The sequence below is a fragment of the Diceros bicornis genome, chromosome X (genome assembly GCF_020826845.1).
Source record: "Diceros bicornis minor isolate mBicDic1 chromosome X, mDicBic1.mat.cur, whole genome shotgun sequence".
NCBI lineage: Eukaryota > Metazoa > Chordata > Mammalia > Perissodactyla > Rhinocerotidae > Diceros > Diceros bicornis.
Genome location: NC_080781.1, coordinates 38,258,487 through 38,284,291, shown reverse-complemented (window position 1 = coordinate 38,284,291; position 25,805 = coordinate 38,258,487). Strand labels below are relative to the sequence as shown.

The following is a 25,805-nucleotide window of genomic DNA, read 5'->3' as shown; positions in this document are numbered from 1 at the left end:
AGTCTTTGTATTTCTGAAACTATGTGTCTTTATTGCAGACTGCACATCTTTATGGCAGCCACATGCTTGTCAAAGAATTAAATCCAGAATATTCATTTAGCCCCTTGTTATTTCCATAATACAAAAACAGTGGCGGGGGGCCGGATTTCCTTGCCCTTGTTCTTGTACGTTGTTCCCATCGTAAGATGCTCCGTGGAAGGGAGCCCAGCGGAGGGCAGTGGCTGTGAGTCCCCGATAACTAACGAGCGCCTCACATTTCCGTGGCATTCCCATTTGCTAGTGCGCTGCTGCGGCCGCACGCCTGATTGATATATGACTGCAATGGCACTTTTCCATTTGACATTCTCTCTCTCTCTCTCTCCCTCTCTCTCTCCCTCTCTCTCTCTCCCTGTGTCGCTTAAACAACAGTCCTAACTTTTGTGTGTTGCAAATATAAAAGGCAAGCCATGTGACAGAGGGACAGAAGAACAAAAGCATTTGGAAGTAACAGGACCTCTTTCTAGCTCTCAGAAAAGTCTGAGAAGAAAGGAGCCCTGCGTTTCCCCCAAGGTAAGCAGGAAAACCAGCGCTGACGGCTTGCCTAGGAAATTACTTCTTTCCAAACCGAGCATTTCATCCTCTTCTCAGACAAAGAGACTACCTTTAAATACCACTTAAATTTGCATTAATTTAATTTGCATTAATCTGTAGCATGCTAGCATTGTGTTTTTTAAATGAACGGGTCTTTAAAATCTGTGTCAGAGCAGGGGAGCCTCACAGAGAGGCTAGAAAATCTCTTTTGGTTTGACTTAAAGAGATTTTATTTTCAAACTCTCTGCGTAGTTAGATGTAACTTTGTTATCGTTCTTATATTTGATCCTGGGAAAGGAGACTGAGAAGCAGCAACTTGCCGACATGGATTCCTGGAGCCCCAGTATCTTCCCCACCGCCCTCATCCCTCTTACAATGGGGGCACTATTAACGCGGCAGAGCCTGCGAGTTTAAAAGCGCACTGTTTACTTTTATTACTACTTATGTATGCTGCTGATCTCCTGCCAGGACTCTGCCGGAGTGCTTAGAATGACTTCAAACAATAGGCAACATTTATTTCTAGATTTCTGTGTCACGCTTTGCAGGAATCCTGTTCCTTTGCACTCTTCTCCCAACGTGCAAGGACTTCGCTTCCATAGATGCAGTCAGGAGCAGTGGGGAGAGAGAGGAGGATGGGTTTACTATATGATTTTGATTGGGCAAAAAGTCCGAGGAAATGCATGCTGTTTGCCTTGGCCTTATTGCAAAGGGTTATTTTTAGTAGTCAGCTTGTCCCTGCAGCACCACCGATGCTACACTGTCCAAGCAGTGACCGGGAAAGGATGCTCCCACCAGCCCAGGGACCAGGACCTGTAGGAATGACTCCTACAAACACCTGAGGAATATTCGGAGGGTTCTTTCAAGCTCCTGAATACAAGTTCTCTCTTTAAATGAACAATTAGGCTGTAGGAGGCCTGGGCATAACTCCTTCTTGGGGGACGGGAAGTTTGACTGTGTACAGAATGTTAATGACTCAGAACGCACTGTGACTGAGGCTCATTGTAATCGAGGAGCCCAGATAAACCTGCATGAAAGAGGTAGCCTCCCTTCTTTGCTGAGATTCAGGTGTGGGAAAGGAAGCTATTTGGCAAGAAGGGAGTCCCACGTTCTATTCTTTGTAACTGTCATTAGTAACAGATATGGATGCTGCGAAACATGTCTCTTTTCATTTCTAATATTAGTGTATTTTAATTACAAGGAACTGGCATTGGCAAATTGCTCCAATACATAACATTAAATACCAGATGCATTTGAAAACATAGAGATGCCTAAAATGCAGTGCTGGCTGAGGGTGTCAACCAAATACAGTGGGGACTGCAGAATGCTTCTCAATTGTGCCTTTAGACCAAATGCAAATATCCGCCCACTTTCTTCTCACTAGTCTGGGTTCTGAAAGTAAACTTTAGAGTCCTATTGACCAATTTTCATTGTCGAATGGGGACAGGGTTTATGGGGAACTTTTCTGATTTTCTCTAATAACTAGCCTAATAAGCATTGTTAAATGAAAATCTGGCTTTTGAATGAGTTAATTTACAACGTTGGGATATTCACTGTTCGAGAAAGCCTGTAATAGTACTATGGATTCTATTGCTATACAATTTTACAGTGATTTTTGTTTAAAACTACTGCTGTTAACAAGCCATTTAGCTAAATCAAAATGCAGTGTTTTGCATCATTTGCTTTAAAATACATTTGGTTCAGGTGAAGGGAGAACTGGCCGAGGCTTTCCTGACGCCTGTGTACCCGGCAGCTGACACCCACAGAGGGAAACACGCCTGTGGAGTTTTCAATCTTAATTCCAGTTCCAGTGACACTGTCAAGGGGAAAATAAATCATTTTTCAGTACATTTAACAATTTCCAACTCATTCATTTTCCTGGGCCCTTGAAAAACGTGGTGAGTTTCTTGGAATTATAGCTACCAATGGTGGCCGGCAATTTTTACTGTATTTTAAGAACTCCCAATTCAAGTACTATTATTCTTATTAGTTAATTATTCATTCCCTCATTTTTTTAATAAATTACACTAGTCCTGATGGGTGTAAAGGTGAATGAAACACTGTCCCACACTGTAATTCTCGTCTGTATACTATCTCCAGTTAATTTTGGGAATTGAAATGGACTTTGCCAACGGGGAAGCTGGGCAATGACTTCTGTGTTGTAAGGAATCATTTAAAATATCTGCTGGTACCCAGATTTACTTGAAATGATCATCACTTATCAATGGGTTTTCTCTCCACTTATGATTAAGGGGTTCCTCTTAGGCCTTTATCACTGGATCCTGGGTACATATCACTTGCACAGCTAACAAAACCGGGATCTTTCCCGCCTGGGTAGAAGAAGCCGGGAAAAAGGACAGTTTATCCTTTCTCTGCTCCCTTGAGCACCCTGTGGAAAGGACCACGTGCTGTCTTTATCAGGGATAGCAGTGAGTCACCTCCTCAGCAGCTGACATCAGGGACACTTGATGAATCATTGAATTAGGAACATGCACAAAGGAAGATGCAGTCACTGTCTCCCACCACTTACTTGTCCCACCCCCAGGATCAAAACCAATGACCTCTGGGCCTGGCCTAAACTCAAGGAGCCCCTGGGAAGAAGTTGCTGGAAGTTGTTCCCCAAACTCAGGTCTCCGTCAGAGTCACACACAACGTTGCTTTCAAATAATCCAGGCTTCTGTTTTCTGATGTGGGTAGGTTACTGGGAAAAACCCCTGAAGATAGCATCATCAGGGTCCTTGATTTGGTCCTTATCAGCAGATAATCCCCCATGGTTGGATTAAAATGCCTCTGACTCCCTGGGGTGCCTGACTCACCCGAGCCAGCCCTCAGATTCTTGGCCAGCGGCCTTCAAGTCCATCCTCACCTCTTCCCATGACAGTGAGTTACTGCTACTTTGTCCAGGCCCCCTGGCTGCGCCAGTGAGAGCAGAAGGGATGGGGAGGCAGGTGGAAGGACTGAGAAGTGCTAAAGCAGAGGAGGGAAGCTGGGCCATCTGAGGGTGGGTGAGCTCCAGGGCCCAGATTGCTGTGGCCTGCCCTGGCTGTGATCAGCTGTCATTTCCTCTTCGTGTATGACACTGTGGAACATATTAAAATTTCTCTGGGATGGTATGTTTGGAATTCCTCTGATGCCCCACCTCACCAACTTACCCGGACAATAAAAGCAAGGTTGTAAGCCTTTGAACAGCTGGCAGGCTATATATTTCCCCTCTTTCTTTCGCATAATCTAATTCAGAAAAGAATCCAGCTAGACTGGCAGTGCCATGTCTGGGTACTTGTTTCCTGCAAGTCCTTCCTCCACCACCTCCTCCCGCCCTCCCTGGAATCTTCCTGGGTGGCATGTGGCTTTTCTTTTCTTTTGCTCTCCACCACTCCCACCCCGCCCCCTTTTCCCTTCGCCTGAGCTCCTTCCATTGTGAGCTTGCTCTTTGCTCCGCCTGTTTTCCAGACAGCCTGGGTTCTGTTCCATCCGGGGACAACAGCCCATGAGGTCTCCCCATCTCCATAGTATTCCCAGGATGTCATTCTTGGCAGCAGCTCTGTCGGGCTGATAGGATTGGGGGGCTTTTTGGAGCCCTGAGCCTGAACCCACTCGCAGAGGGAAGCAGCCACATGGCTCGGCTGCCCTTTAGGCTGCTGAGAGTAGGGCTGGAGTGACCCGGGTTGGCAGGGACAAGCATACCATCACAGTGACCCGCACATCTCCGGCAAAGGGCTGGGGGTGGGAGCGCTATGGGAACGCCTGGATGCACTTCGGCCTACATTAAGAGAAATGTGGTTATTCTCTGTTTCAGGGGGAGAGACAAGTGACTTGATACAAAGCTCCCTGGATCCTTGGGCCGTGCCCTGCCCCCTTTCTCCCTCCTTCCCACATCCTTCCCTTCCCAAGGAGAAAGAAGGAGAGACAGGACTTTTAATTTGGCTAGCATGGGTTTGAATGTCTTTATGAAACCGGTTTGGTGAAAGGGAGAAGGGAGAAATTGGATCCTGGGTTGAGCCGAACTAAAAATGCATGGGGCTGGAGAGATGGGGAGGGCTTTTTCTTTCTTTCTCTTAGCATCAGAACAACAGATTGGTTTATGAGTTGCAAATGGAAGGAACTGGACTTCTCAATTAGATGTTCCCATTTAAGAGCCTCATGTAACCCCCTCTGTGCAGCATCCTTAAAAGATGCTGCTAATGTCCTTGGGACCAAAAGGTATTAAAGAGCAATTGACAATGCGGCTTCCTATTCCTTTTCTTTTCCTGCGGGCTTTGGTAGTCTTTTCTGAATTAGCTAAAGTTCATTAAAAGACCCAAAAGGAAAAAATTTAACACAGCTGAATTAAAATGAGTCTTTTCCTGTTAGCTTGACAAGAAGGAAAAAAAAGGAAGAAAAGAAAGAGAAGAAAGAACCAACTCCCCTCCTCTACCACTTCTTGGGTTTTAATATGAATTATTCCATACAAGTCCCTAGGCTAGAGGATCTATTTAAAGACGCCTGGCAGCATGAAGGGAGAGGGTAAAAATACAACCACTCTTTTGTCCATCAAAGGTTTTCTTTGGGAGGACATTAAGAGCATTCCTATTTTTCTCTTTGCCCTTGCCAGTGGCAACATTCCAGCTGGTGGTGCCCACTCCTCACCCATCAGATCAGCAACCATGAACTTCTGCGTTTGATCCTAGGAGAAAACAAAGGGCAGGGAATCCTTCTGAGACCCCCCATGTGTGTGCAGCTGGGTGGGAGATGCTGGTACTGAAATGAGGGCTAGCTTGGCTGTGGCGGTTGCATGCTGCAAATTCACACACCCACACATTTGAGTTTTTGAGGAAGATTGTGCCGATGGCATTATTTCTGATGCCAGCTGCCCTCACATCTGCAAAGCTTTTTCTTGTGTGTCTGGCAATAGTTTGCTTGGTGCCATTCATGTTTACCGTCCTCTTCATCAGAGGGTCTCAGAGTCTAATGGGTGAGCATATATTGCTAAGAGTCACACCCACTAGACCCATTTTCAATAGTCAAAATGTAACACCGTGGATGGGGTTTACCGTCTGGAACAACTCCTTTCTTGTTAGAAAGAACGCTGACTCAGAAAATTCAAAGAATGGGTAACTTCAGTTGGCAATATATCCCCAGTGCTTATAATCAGGAATTCATCCAATTGGGGTCCACTTCACCCTCATGTCAAAATCTGCACATGAACATTGACTAGTAGCTTTAAACTTGATTCTCTAAGATTTGCAGGAGATATATTTTTCTTTTTGTTTTTCTACAAAAGCTAAAAATTTTTCAGACAATTTTCTCTCTTCTAAGGCCTGGCTCAATCCCAACTTTTTCTGTTAAGCTGTGATCCAACCAATTGTAATATCCTTCAAAAATGAAAGGGCAACAGGTTAACACATTCAAGAAGTTGATGAGCTGTCAGAAAATGCTCAGGGCTGTCTTTTCTGCAGTGCCACAAACCAACAATTGCCCTAAACATGGAGTCGCCTTCCATCCTCTATCAATAGGGAACAAAAATAGGAAGAGAGCAGGTCATGGGAGAAGTAACAAAAGAAAAAGAGGAAGGATTATTTTTGATGTTCAAACCCTGCCACTACAAATTTTCAAACAGCACAATTTCAGAGAGGACAGCTTCCCCTAATTTCACCTACTCCCTCCCAGGAAGAGGGGTTTGAACCCTGAAGTTGCCTTCCTTACTTGATGGTAGAAAAGGAGGTCAACTTTTTAAGTGAAAAAATATCCCTCAGTCTCAACTCTAAGTCAAATGTAGGCACACACATGCCTAAAATGGACGTGAAGAATCAAAGAAATCCAATCCTTAATCAAAGTTCAATTTTTCTTTAAAACACAAGGTGGTATTTTAGGACTTGATACATTTCTGTGATTTTCCCCCAAATTATGAGAAATTACTTCTTTTCAGAATTTTTCTTTTGAAGTCTGAAATCCAAAGGCAGCAGAATGGAATTGTTACAGGAGGACTGGCAATCAAAAGAGGTAGTGTGTGTGGTTTAAGCCAAGCAAGATACTAACAGAAAACCAACAGTTTAATAAGTTCAGAGTTATTAGTAATATAGGGAAACATTTTTATGTGATTTTATTTTAATGTTGCCCCTTTGACATAGGTCTGCGTCCACAAGTGTTCTGGATTGCAACCGGCTTGAATTCAGTATTCAAATCCCACCATTGGGCAGAAAAGGCAAATTGAATGGGGAATGGAAAGACTGAGTTGCTCGTATTGTTCATGCCCCATTTCTAACTAAGGGCTCTACAGCTGTTAGGTGAGATCACTACCCACCATTCCAAAACGCTGTTGTGGATGAAGAGATTCAAATGCAGCTTTGGAAACACTGCTGGACACTTTGAAGAAAAGCCAACATACTCATTTGGCTCCAGGGTAAAAGGGAGCCTGTACCCTGAGCTAACATTGGTCACCTCTCTTCTCCTAAGGCCATACCACAGCCAGCAGTCCAGTGGCAGGACCAGTGTCAAATTACATCAGCACCAGGGTCCCCAGAACACCTGGCCACCTTTTCTTTTCCATAGAGAGAGCAGACATTTATGTGTTTTGGAAGGAATGAGTCCCCTGGGTTGGGTATCTCAGAACTTTCCTGCTTTCTTACCAAAGGGTCTTACACAAGGTGAGTGGTAGAGTGTGTCTCATTCTTCACATGAAATCCCCTTCCTGGAAGGGAGTGGGTGAAATGAAGGGAGTCTTCCCTTTCTGAAATTGTGCCATTTGAAATCATTGAAAGGGCAGTGGCAGATTTTGAACATCAAAAAAAGTCTTTCCTCCTTCTTTTCTGTTACTTTTTCTGTGGTTTCATCTCTCCCTGTTTTTATTCCCTGTTGATGAAAAATGATGGAAGGGGACTTCATGTTTAGGGCTATTATTGATTTGTGGCACCACAGAAAGGCCACCCCTAAGCATTGTCTGACAGCTCATCACCATATCAGTCACAGCTTTTAGTGGGCTGGCTAGATTTACAGAAATAATCCAAACTCCCGGAGGAAAAGGCTTGAACTGGATCGTGCTTCTTGACACATGGGTAATCAGACCTGGTCATTTCCAATTTATGCAAGATTTGTATTCTAAAAATCAGTTAGTTGTGTCAACTGTTAAGAACTCAGAATGAGTCCTTCCATAGAGACTATAGAAACCCATAGAAACCCAGGACAGGATCCAAGAGCCATACCCAATGGGCAACTCTTTTAGACCCAAGTCCCAGCCCAGGGCTTCAGGAATGTACCTCCCCTAGCACAGAGATTCCAGATTCTTTGCCAAGCAGTGTGCCTTGCTCTTGACCACCAGGACCTTATTCATTCTACATCCGCAGAGAAGACAACTCTTCTAACCGATCTTCCTCTTCTGTGCTGAACCAGAGCATCACAAATGGCCCCACCAGGGCGTGAGGATCTGTGGCTCAAGCTCACTTTAGGAGTAAGGTCATTCATAGGAAAGGTACAGGAGAACTGATAGCCTATAGCATCATCATCAAATGAAAGAAGTCCAATTCTAGTATGATTGACTACTATTAGCCTTTCTCCTCTCCCCATTTGGTGGAGACTGGAAAGAAACACTACAAATTTTAAGACAGCTTTAAGAGAAACAGGAACTGGTTAAATATCCTCGCTAACTGCTTCCTATTATTAACAGCATATTATTAATTTATAAACCATATTTAGTACATTGTAAGCACTGAGTCAATTGTTTATTAAGGAGTATTTTTATTTCAGGCCACAAATATGGCCTCATCAAGGGGCAAATTCTTATAGCTCGGCCTTCAGTTTTGGTTCAGACACCACATTAGAACTTGTTTAGACATTTTTTGCAATCATTAACTTCTTGAGTAAGAACAGAACTTTTTCTGTAGTATTGCGTGGGGGAATATGTAGCCCCAAAGCAGGTGCTGGACTCTGAGAAGCTTAGGTAGAGTTAGAGAATGTTAGAAATGGATAGAACCATAGAAACATCTAGACCAATCAGTTTATTTTGTAGATGAGAAAACTGATTTCCAGAGAAGGCAAGTGACTTGCTCAAGATTGCACAGCCAAGATGGGAAGGTAGGGCTCAGAGCTTGAGGCGCCTCAGTTCAGCCTTCTTGCCACCGGAGCAGGCAACAGTAGAATGCTCTTTAGGTTTCAGAATGTAGTGGAATAGTTATCCAGTATTTCTGACAAATGAGTGCAAAACATCGGGACATGGGACACTAACAACATAGGTTAGAAATGGGTTTGGGAAGAAGAGAAGAAAGCCGTATGTAAGTGAGAGTTTGGATAACAATGAGAGGTTCTTCTGGATTTCCTGAAAATCAAGATTTAAAGTTTCAGCCAGTCTCAAAGTCCAGTCCTCCCACACCAGTCCCTCCCTAGACAGTAAAACTAAAACTATTCAACCCAAGGACACGCACACAGGTGGGGCTGCTTGACAGTTGGCTCATCTGCAGAAATTACTTCTATTCTCGGTCCTTCTTTTTGTGCCCCTATTTATCCCAAGATTATGATTTACTGCTTCTTTCCTGGGCTATATTTCTTCTTCCCTTTTGCTTCTCTCATCTCTTTTCTTCCTCCATCACCGCCGCTGCTGAGTTTGGCCATGCTTGGCTAGTAATGCAGGTTGGGAGAACACAGGGTCCTATCCCAGTTTGGAGGCTGTTGTTTGCTCGCAAGGATGTTGTCTTCTCTCTCCTGAGGTGGCACTATGGGGGCAGGCATTGCCTCACACGCTTCTCCACCTCTGACTGTAGAACAAACACCATGAGGTGACAGGGGCAGGAGCCACTCCCTTCCCACTGACCTTGTGGCTGCCCATCTTTGGAGATACCTGGGGCTGGCAGGCTGGAGGCCTGGCAGCGTTCGCAGTCAGAACCACTGCCTCTGGGTCAGCCCATTCTTGGCTTCTTGGCTGCTATTGAGGTGCTGCCAGATAGGAATAATATCAAAAACCATTCATTGAGCGCACGGGATGCTTTATAAAATCCAACATGCTGTTTACAGTTTATAAATTAAGTGTCTTGGGAAGAGGCATCTGACTTATTCTCCAAGGCATCTAGTTGACTAGATCCAATTGGAATTCTTTGAGTTCCTGGGAATCGGCTACTTAGCACTTCACACTATCTGATTAGACCTAGAATTTCCTGGTTTTCTAATCCTAGTACAAAGTGTTATCTAGTGGCAAGCTTTCTTCTATATTTAAGTCTTTGATTTTTTTTTTGGCAATTCCTTTGAGAGAGGCTCTATGTTCTGCCATCTTTACCTTAATCATGCCTGATATGATTATTTTAAATTATAGTAAATATCAAATAACTCTATCTGTTACAATGATGCCGTTCCAAAGCCATTATATTTTATCTGCTTAATTTGATCTTCCTAGAAATGATGAAATGCATGTTGGATATGAATTAGACGTTAAGGGAGTGTATTAATGTGTCCAAAAAATTTCCCAGGAAAACAGCAGGCCAAGACTCTTTGCTTCTGGATGCAATGAGCTGAAGGAGGGAACTAGAATAAGACTTATTTTTTCCCCCGATCCTTAACTCTTATCTGCTAGAGCAAAACGAGACACATAGTAGGCATTCAATGACTATGTGTTAAATAAATATTTGTGGAAAGAAGGCCGAGAGGCAATACCTGCATATATGAGTGCTGAAAACAGCCCAGGGGGGGATGTCCAGATACTGAAGCAACGCTCTCCCTTCCCTGGCAAGCAGGCCAAGAATAAGGCCATTCTTGGCACATGCCACTTGTCTTAGCCTGTTGCTGGAATAACTTGTGTGAAACCAGCACTTTACCCTCTGCCAGGCAGAAGGTCAGCCCAAGAGTGAGCTGATCTGTGGACAACACCATCTCTCACCCAGGAGGCTGGGCCCACTGTAAGCTCTGCTATATTATTTCGCTGAGGATGACAGGTGGGGAAATCTGGGCACCAGTTGTTCTTTTCCACTGGTATCGTTTGGAGGGTAGCTCCAAAGTCGGGCACGCTGGCCTACGTGCCTCTCCTGCCGGCAGAGGCTCCACATTGGAGCTATTAGAACGTGGGCTCTGTACATCAGCCAAGTCCATGTCTCAGAGACTGTACCCAGAGCACGGAGCAGCAGCGGGGCTACTGAGTTCAGCAGCAGAGTCACTCTCTCATTCAATCCATCATTGGCTGGGCCGAGGTTCTAAGTCTTGATAGGCAGCATTTGATTTTATGCTACGTGGCTTTAAAAAAATTAAAGCAAATTGGAATTAATTTAATTTTGAGAAAAATGACAGAAGCTCCTACAATATAGACATAGATATCTTTAGGCTGCCATAAAGTGGAGATCTCAAGTGATGTCAATTTCTTTTCTTCCTGATTTTCCTCTTTGTGAGCTCTTCCCTCAGCGCTCTGCGCATTCTCACCTATGTACACCCCGACCAATATAATGTTAAGAGGACTTGACTTAACATCACTCTTTTCTTGAGCATTATGTTTATTTCTTCTTCAGCACAACAGTGTTGGTTCATTCTATTTGAACACAAGGTAAAAATCCCAATGTTATGTTGCAAAAATCTTACCTTTCTGTTTTGACGGTTCTGTGAGTTCTGTAGCATATTTACATTGTTGCTTGCATTCTTATTTCAGAGTTTAATATAAAAAGTGAACAAAAAGTATCATGCTTTGTGAGTGCGTTGAAATGAACCTGTTTCTTATTAGTAGTGAAGCAACATTTCCTCTGTCATTCTTTTATACTTTATCTTTAATCCTGCTTTTGGGTTCAGTTTATAATCTTTAAAGAGAAAATCAGATAATAAAGTTACATTTTGTGTTTTGTGTGACATTAAGTATCTCTTTATCAGTATAAACTTCATAATATTTTCTTGCAAAAGTGTTGTATTCACCTTTCAGGAAAAGAACGTTTAACTGTGCTTGCAATTCAAGATGTTGCTACTAGGTGGCAGTAGTGCACAAGAACTAAATGGTCCACCTGGAGGAATATTTAAGAAAGGAGACAAGCATGTCTTCCCATATTTATAAGAAATAAAAATATAATACTATTAAAATACTCAAACTGGCACAAGCATTAAACATCCATTAACTTAATTATTGTTTTTAAGCCAAGCTTTTAAAAGAGAAAGTATTTTTTTTAAAGAAATTTTGAATGGGTAATACATTCACAAAGTAAAAAAATCTACAAATAAAAAAAGGTACACAGTGAAAAGTCTTTCTCCCATGCCCATCCTCCAACTCCTACAGGTAACTAATTATATTAGTTTCTTGGGTACCTTTCTAGAGCTTCTGTATGTAAATACAAATATATATCCTTATCCCTCCCCATTTTAACTCAAATCAGTACATAGAGTTTCTGCACCCTTCTTTATATAGTTGCATAGTATTCCATTGTGTAAATATTGTATAATATATTTAACCAGTCCCCTACTGATGGACATTCTGTGCTGTTTCCTTTTATGCTATGACAACCAATGCTGTAGTGAATAACCATATGCTTGTGTGATATCACATGTAGGATAATTCCCAGAAGTGGAATTACTGGGTCTAAATTATATACATTTGCAATTTTTTTAAAAAAATTTTTTGTTTATTGCAGTAACATTGGTTTATAACATTGTATAAATTTCAGGTATACATCATTATACTTCATATTTCTGCATAGATTACATCATGTTCACCACCCAAATACTAATTACAACCCATCACCACACACATGTGCCGAATTATCCCTTTCGCCCTCCTCCCTCCCCCCTTCCCCTCTGGTAACCACCAATCCAATCTCTGTTTCTATGTGTTTGTTTGTTGTTGTTATTATCTACTACTTAATGAAGGAAATCATACGGTATTTGACCTTCTCCCTCTGACTTATTTCACTTTGCATAATACCCTCAATGTCCATCCGTGTTGTCACAAATGGCTGGATTTCATCGTTTCTTATGGCTGAGTAGTATTCCATTGTGTATATATACCACATCTTCTTTATCCATTTGTCCCTTGGTGGGCACTTAGGTTGCTTCCAAGTTTTGGCTAATGTGAATAACGCTGCAATGAACACAAGGGTGCATGTATCTTTACGCATTGGTGTTTTCAAATTCTTTGGATAAATACCCAGCAGTGGAATAGCTGGATCATATGGTGGTTCTATCCTTGATTTTTTGAGGAATCTCCATACTGTTTTCCATAGTGGCTGCACCAGTTTGCACTCCCACCAGCAGTGTATGAGAGTTCCCTTCTCTCCACATCCTCTATACATTTGCAATTTTAATAGCTATTGCCAAATTGATCTCTATAGGATTTGTACCTGTTTATACTATACTGTCTCCAAAATGGGCCTGTCTTCCCACAGCCTTGCCAACAGGGTGCATGATCAGATTTCCGAATATTTGTAAATCTGATTGGTGGAACAAAGTATCTCAAAGTACTCAATTTTCATTTCTCTTAAATGAGTGAAGGTGCCCATCTTCTGTGTTTAAGCGTCCTTTATATTTCCTTTTCTATGGAGAAAATGCAAATGCCAACAAATACAACCACACATACGCATATACAGGGTTTGGTTATGGATGTTGTTGCTTGTTTTTTACCATCATGCTATACATGTTTTTCTTTCATTTGCTTTGCTCATTTAACCATATCTCCTGGCCATGGCTCTGAAGAGAAGTTGTTGGCAGAGAGGAGGGAGGTCCAGGACTGGAATGTCTGTTTTTCCCTTCATCCCTTTGCTACTGACTCCTGGGGGAAATATCTGTAGACTGGAGTGGTGAAAGGAGAAATCTAATAAATTCTCTTTCTGAGACTAATTAAGCTTCAAAGAGACAGATAACCACTTGGGATAATTTAGTCATATTGAAACTCAAGAAATGGTCAGTAATATTGCAGCCTCTGAACATGGAACCCAAGAACGTTCTGGCTCTTTGAGCTGAAGTCTTGGTGAGTTTTGTGAAATGCACATAGGAAATCCTAGAACATGCAGCTGAAAAGAAAATAAAAAATGCTCTTCTGTATTCTTTGCCCATTTGGAGCTTTAGGCTCAGGTTTGATCAATTTTAATGAGATGTTGCCATTAGCATTTACATAAAGGAAAGTGGTGTAAAGTATGAAAATATGGTCTCCTCAACTTTAGAATTATCTTCTGGATATGGAGATGGTGGTAACTGAATCCATTTGTATTAAGTGGTGGCATTTTAGAGCAAGAGGGTCATGCAGATGCTGTCTCTTCCAATTCCCCTGCTCTATGGATGAGGAAACTGGGGCTGGAACTGTTTAAATGACCTGTACAAGGTCCTTCAGCTAATCAGTTACAGTGCTAGAGTCCAGGTGGGTCCCCTCTTTACTAGTCACTGCCCTTCCTGCAATTTATAGGACTTCGCTGAAACACATGTGCTGAGGCTTTGCCATTGCAAGGGATGCTCTGCTCTGAAACAGCCCTATGTCACACACTCTTTTCTGCTTGGAATCCCCAGCCCCACACTCACAAGACAGCTGATTGAGGCTAAGTGGGTCTGAGGCCACTGTTACCACAAAACTAATTGACTCATATGGAATTGAACTTCTCATCTTGATCTTATTAACACTTTGCCCTGTTTATTCAGACTGTCCATGAGTAAGAAGTTAAAAAAAATGTACTATGAACAAAATAATCAAACTTTTATCTGAAATACCTTTGAAAGTTGTTCTGCAGCTTTAATTATCATGTTCTCTTTGTTTTGGATGTAATGACAGGTCCCTCCAATTTTCCTAAACGTTTGAAAATATTTTTGATACTCTCTGTCTTGTGTGATAAAAAGCATCAGTGTTGGCCATGTCTGGTGGGGGGGTTAGTGAGGTGATTTGGAGAAACCTCTGGACCCCAGTCCTTTGTCCAGGAGGTGTATGATTAAAAGAACAAAGCAAATTTCAGGAGAATCGATATAGCATGATCCCATTTTAATGGTAAGTCTCTGCTCCAAGAACCACTTATTTTTTCAAATTATACCATGTGTTCAGGCTACAAAGGCTCTGCAGAAATGTGTGACTCTGTTGGCAAATACACATGTGTTGCCTTAACCATGCTGGAGGCCAGTTAGCATAACGTGTATTTCAGATGCAGTTTGTCATTAATGCTGGGTGGCACAGGGCTTAAAACAAAAACAGGATGAGCCCAGAAAGCAGAAGTGGAAAACTAGGTGGGTGGGTGGGTATGGACTTGGAAATGGAAAATGTACTTCCTGTGGGGCTTGACCTGTGTTCATTAGTGCTGACCTGCCTCCTCTCTAGCCCTGTAAGCTGATGTTGACACCAAAGCTTACTGAGAAACTGAAGAGACCCTCCCACCCGCCCCCCCAGCTAAGGATAAGGATGAGACCACCCAATTCAGTTATGCCGTGGCTGGAACCACATGTTTAATCTTTACCATGGGTTCAAACCATTCTTGCTCCTAGAAACAGGGACTCCAGCAATTAAAGTCAACATGTGCTTCCCTTAAACCATTGTGTTTAATTCCAAATGGTTATAAATATGTAGTATAAGCTATGGGGGGGGGTGTATGGAATGGATGACAGCTTATGTTAATGACACTCTAGAAACCAATATTCTCCATTCAAAATGACGTGGAAAAATTCTACTCAATACCTCCTGGGTTCCATTAGTTCTTCTGGGTAAATGTTTCTGGGGAAAATAATTTCTGTTTTCATTCCAGCTGTGCAGCAGATACTGTGATGATGGATTGCAAGTGCAAAGAGTAAGACGAAACTCCGGCATACAAAGGACAATGACAACCAGAAAGCTTCAGCCAGATCCTGCCCTTTCCTTGAAAGGAACTGGATCCTAGGAGGTGAAGGCATTTCCAATTTTTAGTCCTCTGCCTCCCTCTGCTGTTCCTCTTGAGAAGTTTTTCCTTACAACAATGAGAAATCATGTACTAGCTGCATCTTTTTCTATGCTCTCCCTGCTGGCGCTAATGGGAGATACAGACAGCAAAACGGACAGCTCATTCATGATGGACTCGGATCCTCGACGCTGCATGAGGCACCATTACGTCGATTCTATCAGTCACCCATTGTACAAGTGTAGCTCAAAGGTAAGACCAAGATCTCTGTGAGGGTAGCATTACTTCCAGAAACAAGAGAGAGGCTGTATGCCTTTGTCAAGCAATGGAAAACTATGATCATGGCCCAAACCCGAGCTATATGGCTGACCCACAGGGCTTGTGGGAGAATCATGCTTTTAGAGTTTCCCACCATGCTTTGCACTTTTGTCAGCAAAGCTGCCTAATTGACCATGTGCACACCCAGCAGCTTCTCAGTTTTCAGGCTGCTCAAAATCAATAGGAAAGGCAGGAATGTTCTCACAATAAAATTGTTGCTAAACACAAGGCAGGTGTGTTTTGTCCCTGGCTGTGACATTTATGAGCAGTAGAGTCCTTTTTCAAGAAAGAGAAATGGAGTCTACAAGTTATTGTAACTCCTTCTGCCTCTACCAGCAATAAAGAGGAAGGGAATGCAAGAAATATAATTGAGTGATGAAACATACTTCTTGGGTGGCTCTTTGAAAAGTTTCCTGGTGAAATAGTTGGTCACTGGCCTTGTGATCCAAGCCTTTCTCCACCTGCCACGTTTATGTTAAAATGGTTTCAAAAGATAAACGGCAATGTGATAATTTATTATTTTTACATTGATTATCCACATCAATCTTATTTGGAGTCGATTGTATGTTTTGTGCCCAGGCAACCTATGCAAGTGATGCTTTAGTGTTGAGACAAGACAAGGTGTATCAAGAAATATTATGCTTCAAAGGCCCCCAAAAGTGGCCAGCCACATGGACCACCCAGAAGTGAGGCACACAGTAGGGAAGAATGGACTCAGAATGAGAGTTCTCACAACTGTCACTGCTCCCAAACAGTCACACGAATGAAATTTGCCCACATTTGGTAAATAAGAATTTGTTTAGCCCAACCTCAGAGATTTTCACTTTTAGTCCTGAAACTAAGACCGCTTACACATTCTCATGTGGCAAGTATTTTTTAAATTTCTAGTATAATTAAGAAGTCTTTATAATATTAACCACTAGAATTAAGACCATATAAGTTAATCTCTCCACCCTCCTTTTAAAAGCATTATGACTTCTGTCTGCCTTTAAAATTTCCGTAACTTCTCTGATTATAGCTCAATTATGATGGCTTGTTTTAGTTCGAGGGGGATCAGAATTTGAAGTAAATCACTTTAACCATTTTATTAATAAGACCTGTGACTGTGGGAAAAACTATAGACTTTCCATTTAAAAACTTTCTGGCTCTTATTTGTACTTGTAGAATTAAAAAAGGAGTAAATAGATAAGCTTAAATTTTGCAAGACTGCAATCCCTTCTTAGGAAAAAAACTAAAACAAATGGAGAAAAAAGGTGGGATGTGTTTTTACAACTGTGATTGTTCAGAAATTGCAGGTCTGAGTGAGGTTAACTGGAGCCATTATTAGTTTCTCCTTCCCTCCCACTACAGATAACACTAGTATTTAGTGTTTCTCATTCTATGGATAATTTCTCTCTCTGTTGAGTTTTCCTCCATAATCATGATTCTTTGGGGGGGGGAGGGGGAATTAAAATTATTTCAAAGAAAGTGTCAAGGTGATGATAGGAAGGAAGAGAGAAGTAGGAGATCTCTAACAACTGAAAAATAATCTGGAAAGATTTGGCGAAATGATGGAGATGCACCTTAGCAATTATCACATTAGTTAAGGGAATGTCAAAGAAGAGATGTCGTTACCTCGAACCCAACAAACTCACAGTGCTTGCGCGTGAGTCCTAGAAATAGACTTTAGTCTACGTCTGTTCACCTCTGTTTCTTCCAGAATGCCATAGTAAATAGCTCAAAATCATGATAATAGGAGAAATGTTTGTAATTTCATGGGAACGATCTGTTTCCAAACATCCCAAACTATCCCAAATATAGCAATAATGTAAATGGTGCTTGTAATTATAAACCTTTCTTCCTTGGCCATAAAATATGCCTGGCAGAATCTCAACTACCCAGACCTTTTCTGGATTAGATTTTCTCTATGTATCCAGGAACAAAAACTGTTTTTCATTTTGAAATATTCTATAATTCTTAACTCTCACAGACTCAGGCTGGTCTTCTCGGTAATGGGTCTCATTTAACAGAATTGTTCATCTTGACAGACTTGGGATAAAACATTTAGCCTGCGTCTAGAAGACAGCTGACAGGGGTTTTTACAAAGAGGAGTCTAGGGTAGATTTTTCCTCTTTGCAAAAATTTTCCCTCAACATGATGTTCCAAGGCCATTATTTACTAGACACATGCCCACTGTTTGCCTATCAATTGTTAATGCTTTCTGACTTACATTTATCCAGTATCTGCCCTTGGGAAGACAGATGAAGGAGAGGGTGTAACCCAGGCTCAGAGAAGGGAGGGCATCTGCTTGAACATCTAATATGTGTCATGCACCTCATAATATATGGTCTAATCATTGCCGACAAACCTGTGATGGAAGGCATTATCATTCCCATTTTACTGCTGAAGAGAACTGAAACCTAAAAGAAGTATTAAGTAGCTTGCTTGGTGTCACTTAGCCCGGGAGTGCCAATGTCTGCCTCGGAGCATTCATCTTTCAACTACTTGGGTCTTCATATTGGAAGAATGCAAGCAGAATGTAGGAGCCACTATTTAGAAGTCCAGGCTCAACTTTTGATCTGCTGGAAATAATGATTTATACTCAGCAATCTTTCTAGAAAATAGAAATAGTAGTGAAAGCTTTTCTGGGAGCCTTCCGTGAGACTGTCTGTTCCCCTTAGCCCTGAACTTGCAGCTGGTCAGCCCCAGGGGCCTGTTGTCCATCTCCTAGCAATTCAGGAAAGAGCTGAGATGGAGTGAGGAGGAAAAGACTGGCCACAGTGATCCACCAAGGAGGTCAGTGTGGCCACAGTTTAGGATGCGCCTGGTAGCTTTCAGTGGTGACACCTCCTAGGATATGAACGATCCTGGGAGTGGCAGACTGATTGACAATCTTCCCTGAAATTTTGAGTCAGTAAAGGCTGTAGAGCAAACAGGCAAAGGGTCAGTGGTTAGCGGAAACGAGGCTGCCGGGGGGAATCTTTAAGAGAACTGAGGCATCACAGACTTTGAAGTGAGAGGCCTGGTTTCAAATTCCAGCTCCACAGTTTGCCAAATGGGTGACTTTGGGAGAAATGAATTCTTTAGCGCCTCAATTTCTTCCCATGTAAAATGGAGCTAATACTGTCTACCTAAAGGTGTGAGTTCGGGTATTGGTGATAATATTTGTAAAGCATTCAGCACAGTGTCTGGCATATAATAGACATTAATAAATGATATTATGATCTTGATGATGAAGTTATGAACTGGACAGGTGTTTAGACTCATTTTTCTATTTTAGTCACTACTGAGACCTCAGTAACTCTTGGGATCTCCTATAGCCTTAAAGGATTAGGAAAATAAACCTCACTGCAGTTCTTGTTAAACACAGAAACGTGGCAGGGGTTGGGGGAGCATGCAGAAGAGCCAAGTAAATGTAAGCCACTGTGCTGGGTGCTAAGGGGGGGATAAAAGTCAAAGGGAAACAGATCCTGCTGTGTGACCTTTCTTCCCAGGTGAGCGGAGGGAGGAGGGACTGGAGAGGTACAAGTTCTGGATTCAGGCCAGGGAGGGGTTTTCAGGAACTGAGGTTGGGAAAGCGAGCCAGTGGGGCAGGCCTGTGAAGTCTGGGTTGGGTGAGGAGTGGGAGGTGGTGGCTCCAGGCCAGGGGCATGGAACCAGGGCATATGGTTGTCTGAACTCTGAAGGGCCACAGGAGTGGCAACAAAGAAGGAGGAGGAGGGTTCGGGGGACAAAGCCTGGGAAAATTCCCAGAGGAGAGGGGACCGGGCATGCCAAGGGCTGAGCCTCGGGGTTGAGGGGGAGCAGTTAGGATCCCCAAGCCATCTCCTAGTGCTGCCCAGGAAGCTCATAGTGTGGTAGGAGAAATGAGGGGTGTCAGGAATATCAAGTTCATAACACAATTAACTACCGGAGAGATACGACTTGATTTTTAAAAAAGGAATACGTTTATACTTAATGCTTGCTATGTGAAGGCACTGAGGTGGGTACTGGAGGCACAAAAGTAGAAAAAAAAAGACAAAGTTTTGGCCCTCATAATGCTTAGCAGTAAACGAGGGAGAGAGGGAAGGGAAGTGTTCTGTGTGCAAAGGCCTCTTCGTCTCAGTTTGAGTAAAGGGACCAGAGGCCAGTTGAAGTTTGCTGAGTTCCCATCCACCCTGTCAAAGATCCCCCACCCCCACACTGCTTCATTCCCCTGGTTGCAATTTTGTTGATGTCCTCAGCCCGGCACAGACCCTTTGGAGGTTGACCTGAGTCCCTGGAGATGAGCTGAACAGTCATTTATTGAGGGTGTTGCTGAGGGCAGGAATGGGAGCGGCATGGATGAACCTTGTTCTTGAGGAGAAAGGGGGTGCTTCAAGGAGTGCCATGGAAGAAGTAGTGCACAGTGTTTACTGCTGAGAAAAAGGCAAAATCTATCTCTTACTCAATTGGAGTAAAATAGCCAAAACCCTGTTGGGATGGGACAAGTGGGTCTTCATTCTGATACTGATAGAGACATCTAGTCAGTCATGGCCTGAGCCAGGATTCATGGGGGCTCTTCGTGACGGGAGAGGAAAGTGGCTTTGGCGATGGTGAGAGTCTTTCAACAAGCAGTGATGAAAACCATCTGTGTTTGGGCTTTTTCTCACTCAGAAGATAGTTGTGTATTGCAGCAAAAGATGTAACTGTCTAAGAACTATGGTAGGTCACCAGAGAGAGCAGGGACCTGAGGTCTCCGGGTGCAATCCTTGGTCTGGACCCAGGAATCACAGCTGGCTACAGCCCTCACAATGTAGCCTGACCACAGCCGTGACCACCTTGAGCATCTTATGAAACCCGAGGGCTTGACAGGCTGCCTGTCATGGCCTAACAGTACAGCACAGTGGTTAGGAGAGAGTGCTCAGGAATCCGACTGTCTTGGTTCAGAATCCTGGCCCTCCATTGTACAGCTATGTGACTTCAGGCTGGTAACTTATCCTCTGCCTTTTAATTTCTTAATTTGTAAAATGGGGAGAGTTTACCTTTTGAAATGGTTAAGAATTAAGTTTCACATGAAGGGCTTGGCACAGTGCCTGGAGCCTAGTAAATGTTCAATACAAGCTATATATCATCATCATCACTATTCTTTTATTATTACCCAAGGACATTTCATTACTCTTAGCCTCAGCACATGGGAGTCAGATTAGAACACGAAGAAGCCCGTCCTTGAGCAAACACTCTGAACCTGGCAGCTCTGCTTGTATTAGAAGGAACTGGCTTTCACATCCAGCTGGAGCTAAGTGACCCAAGTTTGGGGGGTTATAAGGGGCTGCTGGAGAAGTTGCCTAGCTTCCTAGCATCAGGCCACTTAATTGGGGAACATAAGATAGCAAAAATTAAACTGGACCCAAAGCAGATAACATGTATCTGTCACCCATCTGAGCTAGGGAAAATCAATAGAAGGTCATATGAGCAATAACCAACTGTTGAACCCACTCTTCTAACGGTGAAGCCCCATGTGAGTTCTTTGTCGAAAGAAGTTCATGTCCTGATTTGATAATGGAGCGGGGTGGATGCTCTCTATCAAGAGCAGTTAAATGCAGTGCAAAATGCAGAGGAGTCCTCCCACATCAGTAAAACACAGCCACGTCACCCAGGCATGAGGAATGTTTGCCAACCACAAACTGGGGGCCAACATGTTTTGGCAGGTGAACTGGTGTTTGAAGGTGTTAAAGGTTTATTGACCTGAAGGATGAATTGGTTAAGGAGTTAGAGACTGTGTGGTTCCATCCAATAAATTGCTGGGAGTCCTTGGGAGTCCCCAAATCACTGGGGGATAAAGCAGGGTGAGGGTCTTGACAGAGGAGGAGTTATTATTCAGGACTACCATGGCTCTTAGAAGATTCAGCTCTGCATAAGCTTGGAGGTAGTGATAATGTGCCTAAGAAGACCACAAGAAACAGGTCAGACTTGTATGTCTCTGGTTATGATATGGTTAGGGCTCCCAAAGGCAGGTCAAAGTAAATTTGAGAAGGGTGTGAATTGGCTCATGCCTCAGAAAACCATCTTAATATCAAGAGGCAGGATATTATGGTGGTTTAGACCAGGGATTTGGTTTTAGACAGACTTGAGTTTGATTCCAGCTCTGCCTTTTACCGGATATGTGAGTTTGGGCAAGTTACTTAAATACTGTAAATCCTCAGTCTCCTCGTCTGTAATAATAGTACAGATAATAATAGTACCTTTCGCATAGGATTGTTATGAGGATTAAATGTTGTAAGCACTCAATAAATGTTAGCTGCCATTATTATTATTAGTTAAATGATCGCTACCTAGTGATCCACCTAGAGCAGAGCCTCTCAAACTTGAATGGGTCCAGACCTTGCAACCCAAAGTGTGGATGTTAGCCCAGCTGTGCTGACGTCAACTAGAATCTTATGAGAAATGCAGAATCTCTGGCCTCACCCCAGAATTACTCAATCAGAATCTATATTTTAACAAGATCCCCAGATACTTCATACACACATTACAGTTTGAGAAGCTCTGGTCTGGAAGAGGTCAGAAGTGTTCATTAAATCTGAAACACAGGCGAGGCATGACAGAGACTAAAATGTGGAAAATCAAGAATGAACCTAGAAAGCGGATGTTTATCCCTTCTGTTCCTTAACGATACTCATTTATGGATCTTTTCTTCCAAACCCCTGTTTTACCCCTCCAATACCATACACAAAACAAAGCTAGATTTTGATATAGTTTCCAGCTTTGAGGTGGGATCTATATACTGGGAACCTCCCAGAGAGAGAATTTGCATGTGTGTGTTGAGAACATCTAAGGTCCAATAATTTGAGGAGAGGACATTTGAACTTGGCAACGGAGAATAGTCGGGATTTCATTAAGCAGAGGTAGGAGGAAAGGGCATTCCTGAGTGGGGAAAGACGAGAGCAAAGGCAAGAGGTAGGGAAATTCAGGGCAGTTCCATTGACTCCTAAGTGATTAAGTTTGATCGGAATAGGGAGTGGGTGATGAGAATGAGAACAGTTGTAAGTCTGGAAAGATATGTAAAATTCAGGTCATGGAGGGCCTTAACTCCTGTTCAGGATTTTGGATTTTATTCTGAAGGCTAGGAGCAGCCACCGAAGGTGTTTATTATACATGTGTGTGCATTCTCCCATTGGAGGCGGTCCCAGGTTCTTCAGTGCCGGAGTCCTTGTCCTTTAGAATGAGCTAAAGGTGAAGCTTGAGACCCTGAAAACTTTCAGTGAAATCAGTCTCAGGTTAGTTCTTCCACAAATGGCCCTACATTGCTCACTGATCATTTTACAGATAGTGCTAATTGCCTGGTCATTCAAGGTCTACGTTTGGTTCGCCTGTACCAAACATTTGAGTATGATGCACCACCTTGTCTGTCTTTCTGAATTTTCTGTTGGCACAGGTTCACTATATCCACCCAGACTGAAACTCGATCTCTAAAGACTCCGTTTTGGGAGGGGACTCTTTGAATAACTGCTTAATCTGCCTAATAGATTTAGAGATGAGCAAATTTAACACTATTCCAAGGTGAGGTGTCACAGAGCTCTTCCCATGTACTGGCAGGTGTGGGACAAGGGACTGGGGAAGACCTTGGACTCTCTGTCACAAGACAGATGGGTGTGGGCACCAGGGACTGGCTCATGTACTCCTGACCTATGGCATAATCTTTCTAAATCTATTTCAGGTCTTGTTTGTTTTGCCTATCGATGTGAAGAGCAGGCAGGATAGAATCAAAGCTTTAATAAAATCAAAACAGACTACAGCTGCCATTTTCTCTCTGCCTCTGTGATCTTTCAGAGAAAATAAATTAGTTGGTCTAGTCCAATTTATTCTTCACCAAGCCCTGTTGGCTGTTTCCTAGTATCTCATATTCTCTTGTTGGTTGCTAAGGGATTGTTGGATTCATCCCAGCATCTTCTCAGATAATGATGTTAATAATCTATAATTACCAGAAGTGATCTTCCCTTCCTTTTGGGAAGATGGGCAGGCCATTTCCTTCTTGTAATCCTTGGGTACTTAATTCTGTCCTATAGGATGATGTCAGAGATAATAGCTGGTAAGTTTTTAATAATAACTGCTAATTCCTAAAATATCATGAGGTAAATGTCAAATAGTTTCATACATATATATGTATATATATCTTGTAATCTTTTATATTTAAATAGTTCCACATTTTATGTTCTTGTTTTTGGTTCTGAAATTATAGGGCAACTTTTACTCTATCACTTAATGTGAAATTCACCAAGCAGGACCCTCCCACATAAACCTGGACCAATAATCTCAGATTGCCCCCACTCTCTGTGCCCCAATATATAAGGTTATATAGCTGAATGAATCAAGCTGCCCCACCCTACCCCATCCATGACTGCCACTCCCAGGATACCAGGATTTATGTATAGGACACGTAAATGAGCCTCTGGTCCATCCCCTTAAACTGTTTGCAAAATATTGGGTGCGTGTCCATTGTTCTAGGGATAATTTTGGTAGTTTGCACTGGATTCTTAAAGGAGTCTGTTTACAAAAGCCACATTCAAAGCCACTATAAAGAACACACAGCCTCTGTTCCCCTAGCCCAAGCTTTATTATCATCCTAACCTACCTTTGAAAGTGGAGATGGTCAGAATGAGTACTTCCTAATATTTGCCCTAAATGACCCTGAAGATATGATTGCGCAAATCTCAGGCTCCTTCAGTGTATAAGCCCAGAAGTGTGATTCCAGGGCCCAAAACATACCTGGTTTCTATTCATTCTCTTGTTTCAGGTTGTAGTGCCCAGAATATTTCTTCCTAAGTGTCACTCAGGTTACCCTCTTTTTCTTCTTCAGAAAATATGTTCCTTTTCTTTAGCAACTCCCTGCACATAACAAATTCCTTTTTTCCGTAGTCATTATTTAGTCCCTGATTTCAATTTTGAATGACCATTTTGAGATGGGTAGAATTGGCATCGGGCCAATGGTAGACCACCACCTGTCAGGAGAAGTTTCTTTTGTTCTTTGGTTTTCGTTAGCACATCGTGGTTGTGGGCCTCTTCCAGTGGTTCTAAACCCTCAGTGCACTTTGGAATCACCTGAGGAGCTTTGAAAACCACAAAAGCCTGGGCTTTACCCCAAAAGATTTTAATTCAATTGGTCTGAGATGGGCCTGAGTGTTGACATTTTAAAAACAAGTTTGCCAGGTGATTCCACCGTGTAACCAGGGTTGAGAGCCCCTGGTCTAATCCAGCAGGAATTGGCAAGGAGTGTTAGGGCCTTTTAAAGGATGCTGTGGGGTCTGGCTGAAGTTTTGGCTTCCCTGCGGGGTAACCACTTCTCTTCTCTCCCCAGATGGTGCTCCTGGCCAGGTGCGAGGGGCACTGCAGCCAGGCGTCGCGCTCCGAGCCCTTGGTGTCCTTCAGCACTGTCCTCAAGCAGCCCTTCCGCTCCTCCTGTCACTGCTGCCGGCCCCAGACCTCCAAGCTGAAGGCCTTGCGGCTGCGCTGCTCAGGGGGCATGCGACTCACGGCCACCTACCGGTACATCCTCTCCTGTCACTGCGAGGAGTGCAGCTCCTGAAGCCTGCTGTTGAGTGGCTTCTAGATGGGACAACCTCCCCCCTCACCGAGGCAGTTCAACCAGCCGGGGAAGGACTGACAAGAAAAGAGTTAAGGCAAAAAAAGATGCAGCAATTCCCATGGGATTCTGCATATTCTAGGAATAAAGACTCTACATGCTTGTTGACAGAGAGAAATACTTTGGGAACTTGTTTTCCATTCCCGTCTCCTCCTTTCCTTGGTACAATTTCTTTTGGTTCCTTTTCAGATTCAGGCATTTTCCCCCTTGGCACTGAATGCTGTTTGAGTTTCCAACAATTCGGCATTAGTGGGAAAAGTGGGCCCCCAGGCAAGAGTGGGTTAGGCTGTCACTGGTGCAGATTAGGGAAGTATTCACTTTGGAAAATAGGAAAGCCCAACTCTTTCTGGGACATCATCTGGTTTTTTTTTTTTTAATCTTGTCATTTGGTCTAAGGTTGCCATTGCTGCTAAAGGCTACCAATTTCAAATTCCAGGCACCAAGCATGTGGATATGTTTAGCCAGGTTCGCTCACAGCCAGCTAACTGACATGAAAATAACTAACAAATGGATTCTCTTATGTGATGCTGGAACTCCTGATAGCTGTAATTACTATTCAGAAATGTCTTTTGAGAAGTAAA

General features: G+C 42.9%; 1 protein-coding gene across 1 annotated transcript; it reads left to right on the top strand.

The window, feature by feature from the left end:
• The first annotated feature begins 520 nt into the window (after positions 1–520).
• On the top strand, positions 521–25,805 carry NDP (norrin cystine knot growth factor NDP). The gene is made up of 3 exons (XM_058535214.1): positions 521–549; positions 15,201–15,581; positions 24,940–25,805. Exons 2-3 carry the CDS (start codon positions 15,408–15,410, stop codon positions 25,165–25,167), a joined length of 402 nt encoding a protein of 133 aa, XP_058391197.1. The 5' UTR covers positions 521–549; positions 15,201–15,407; the 3' UTR covers positions 25,168–25,805.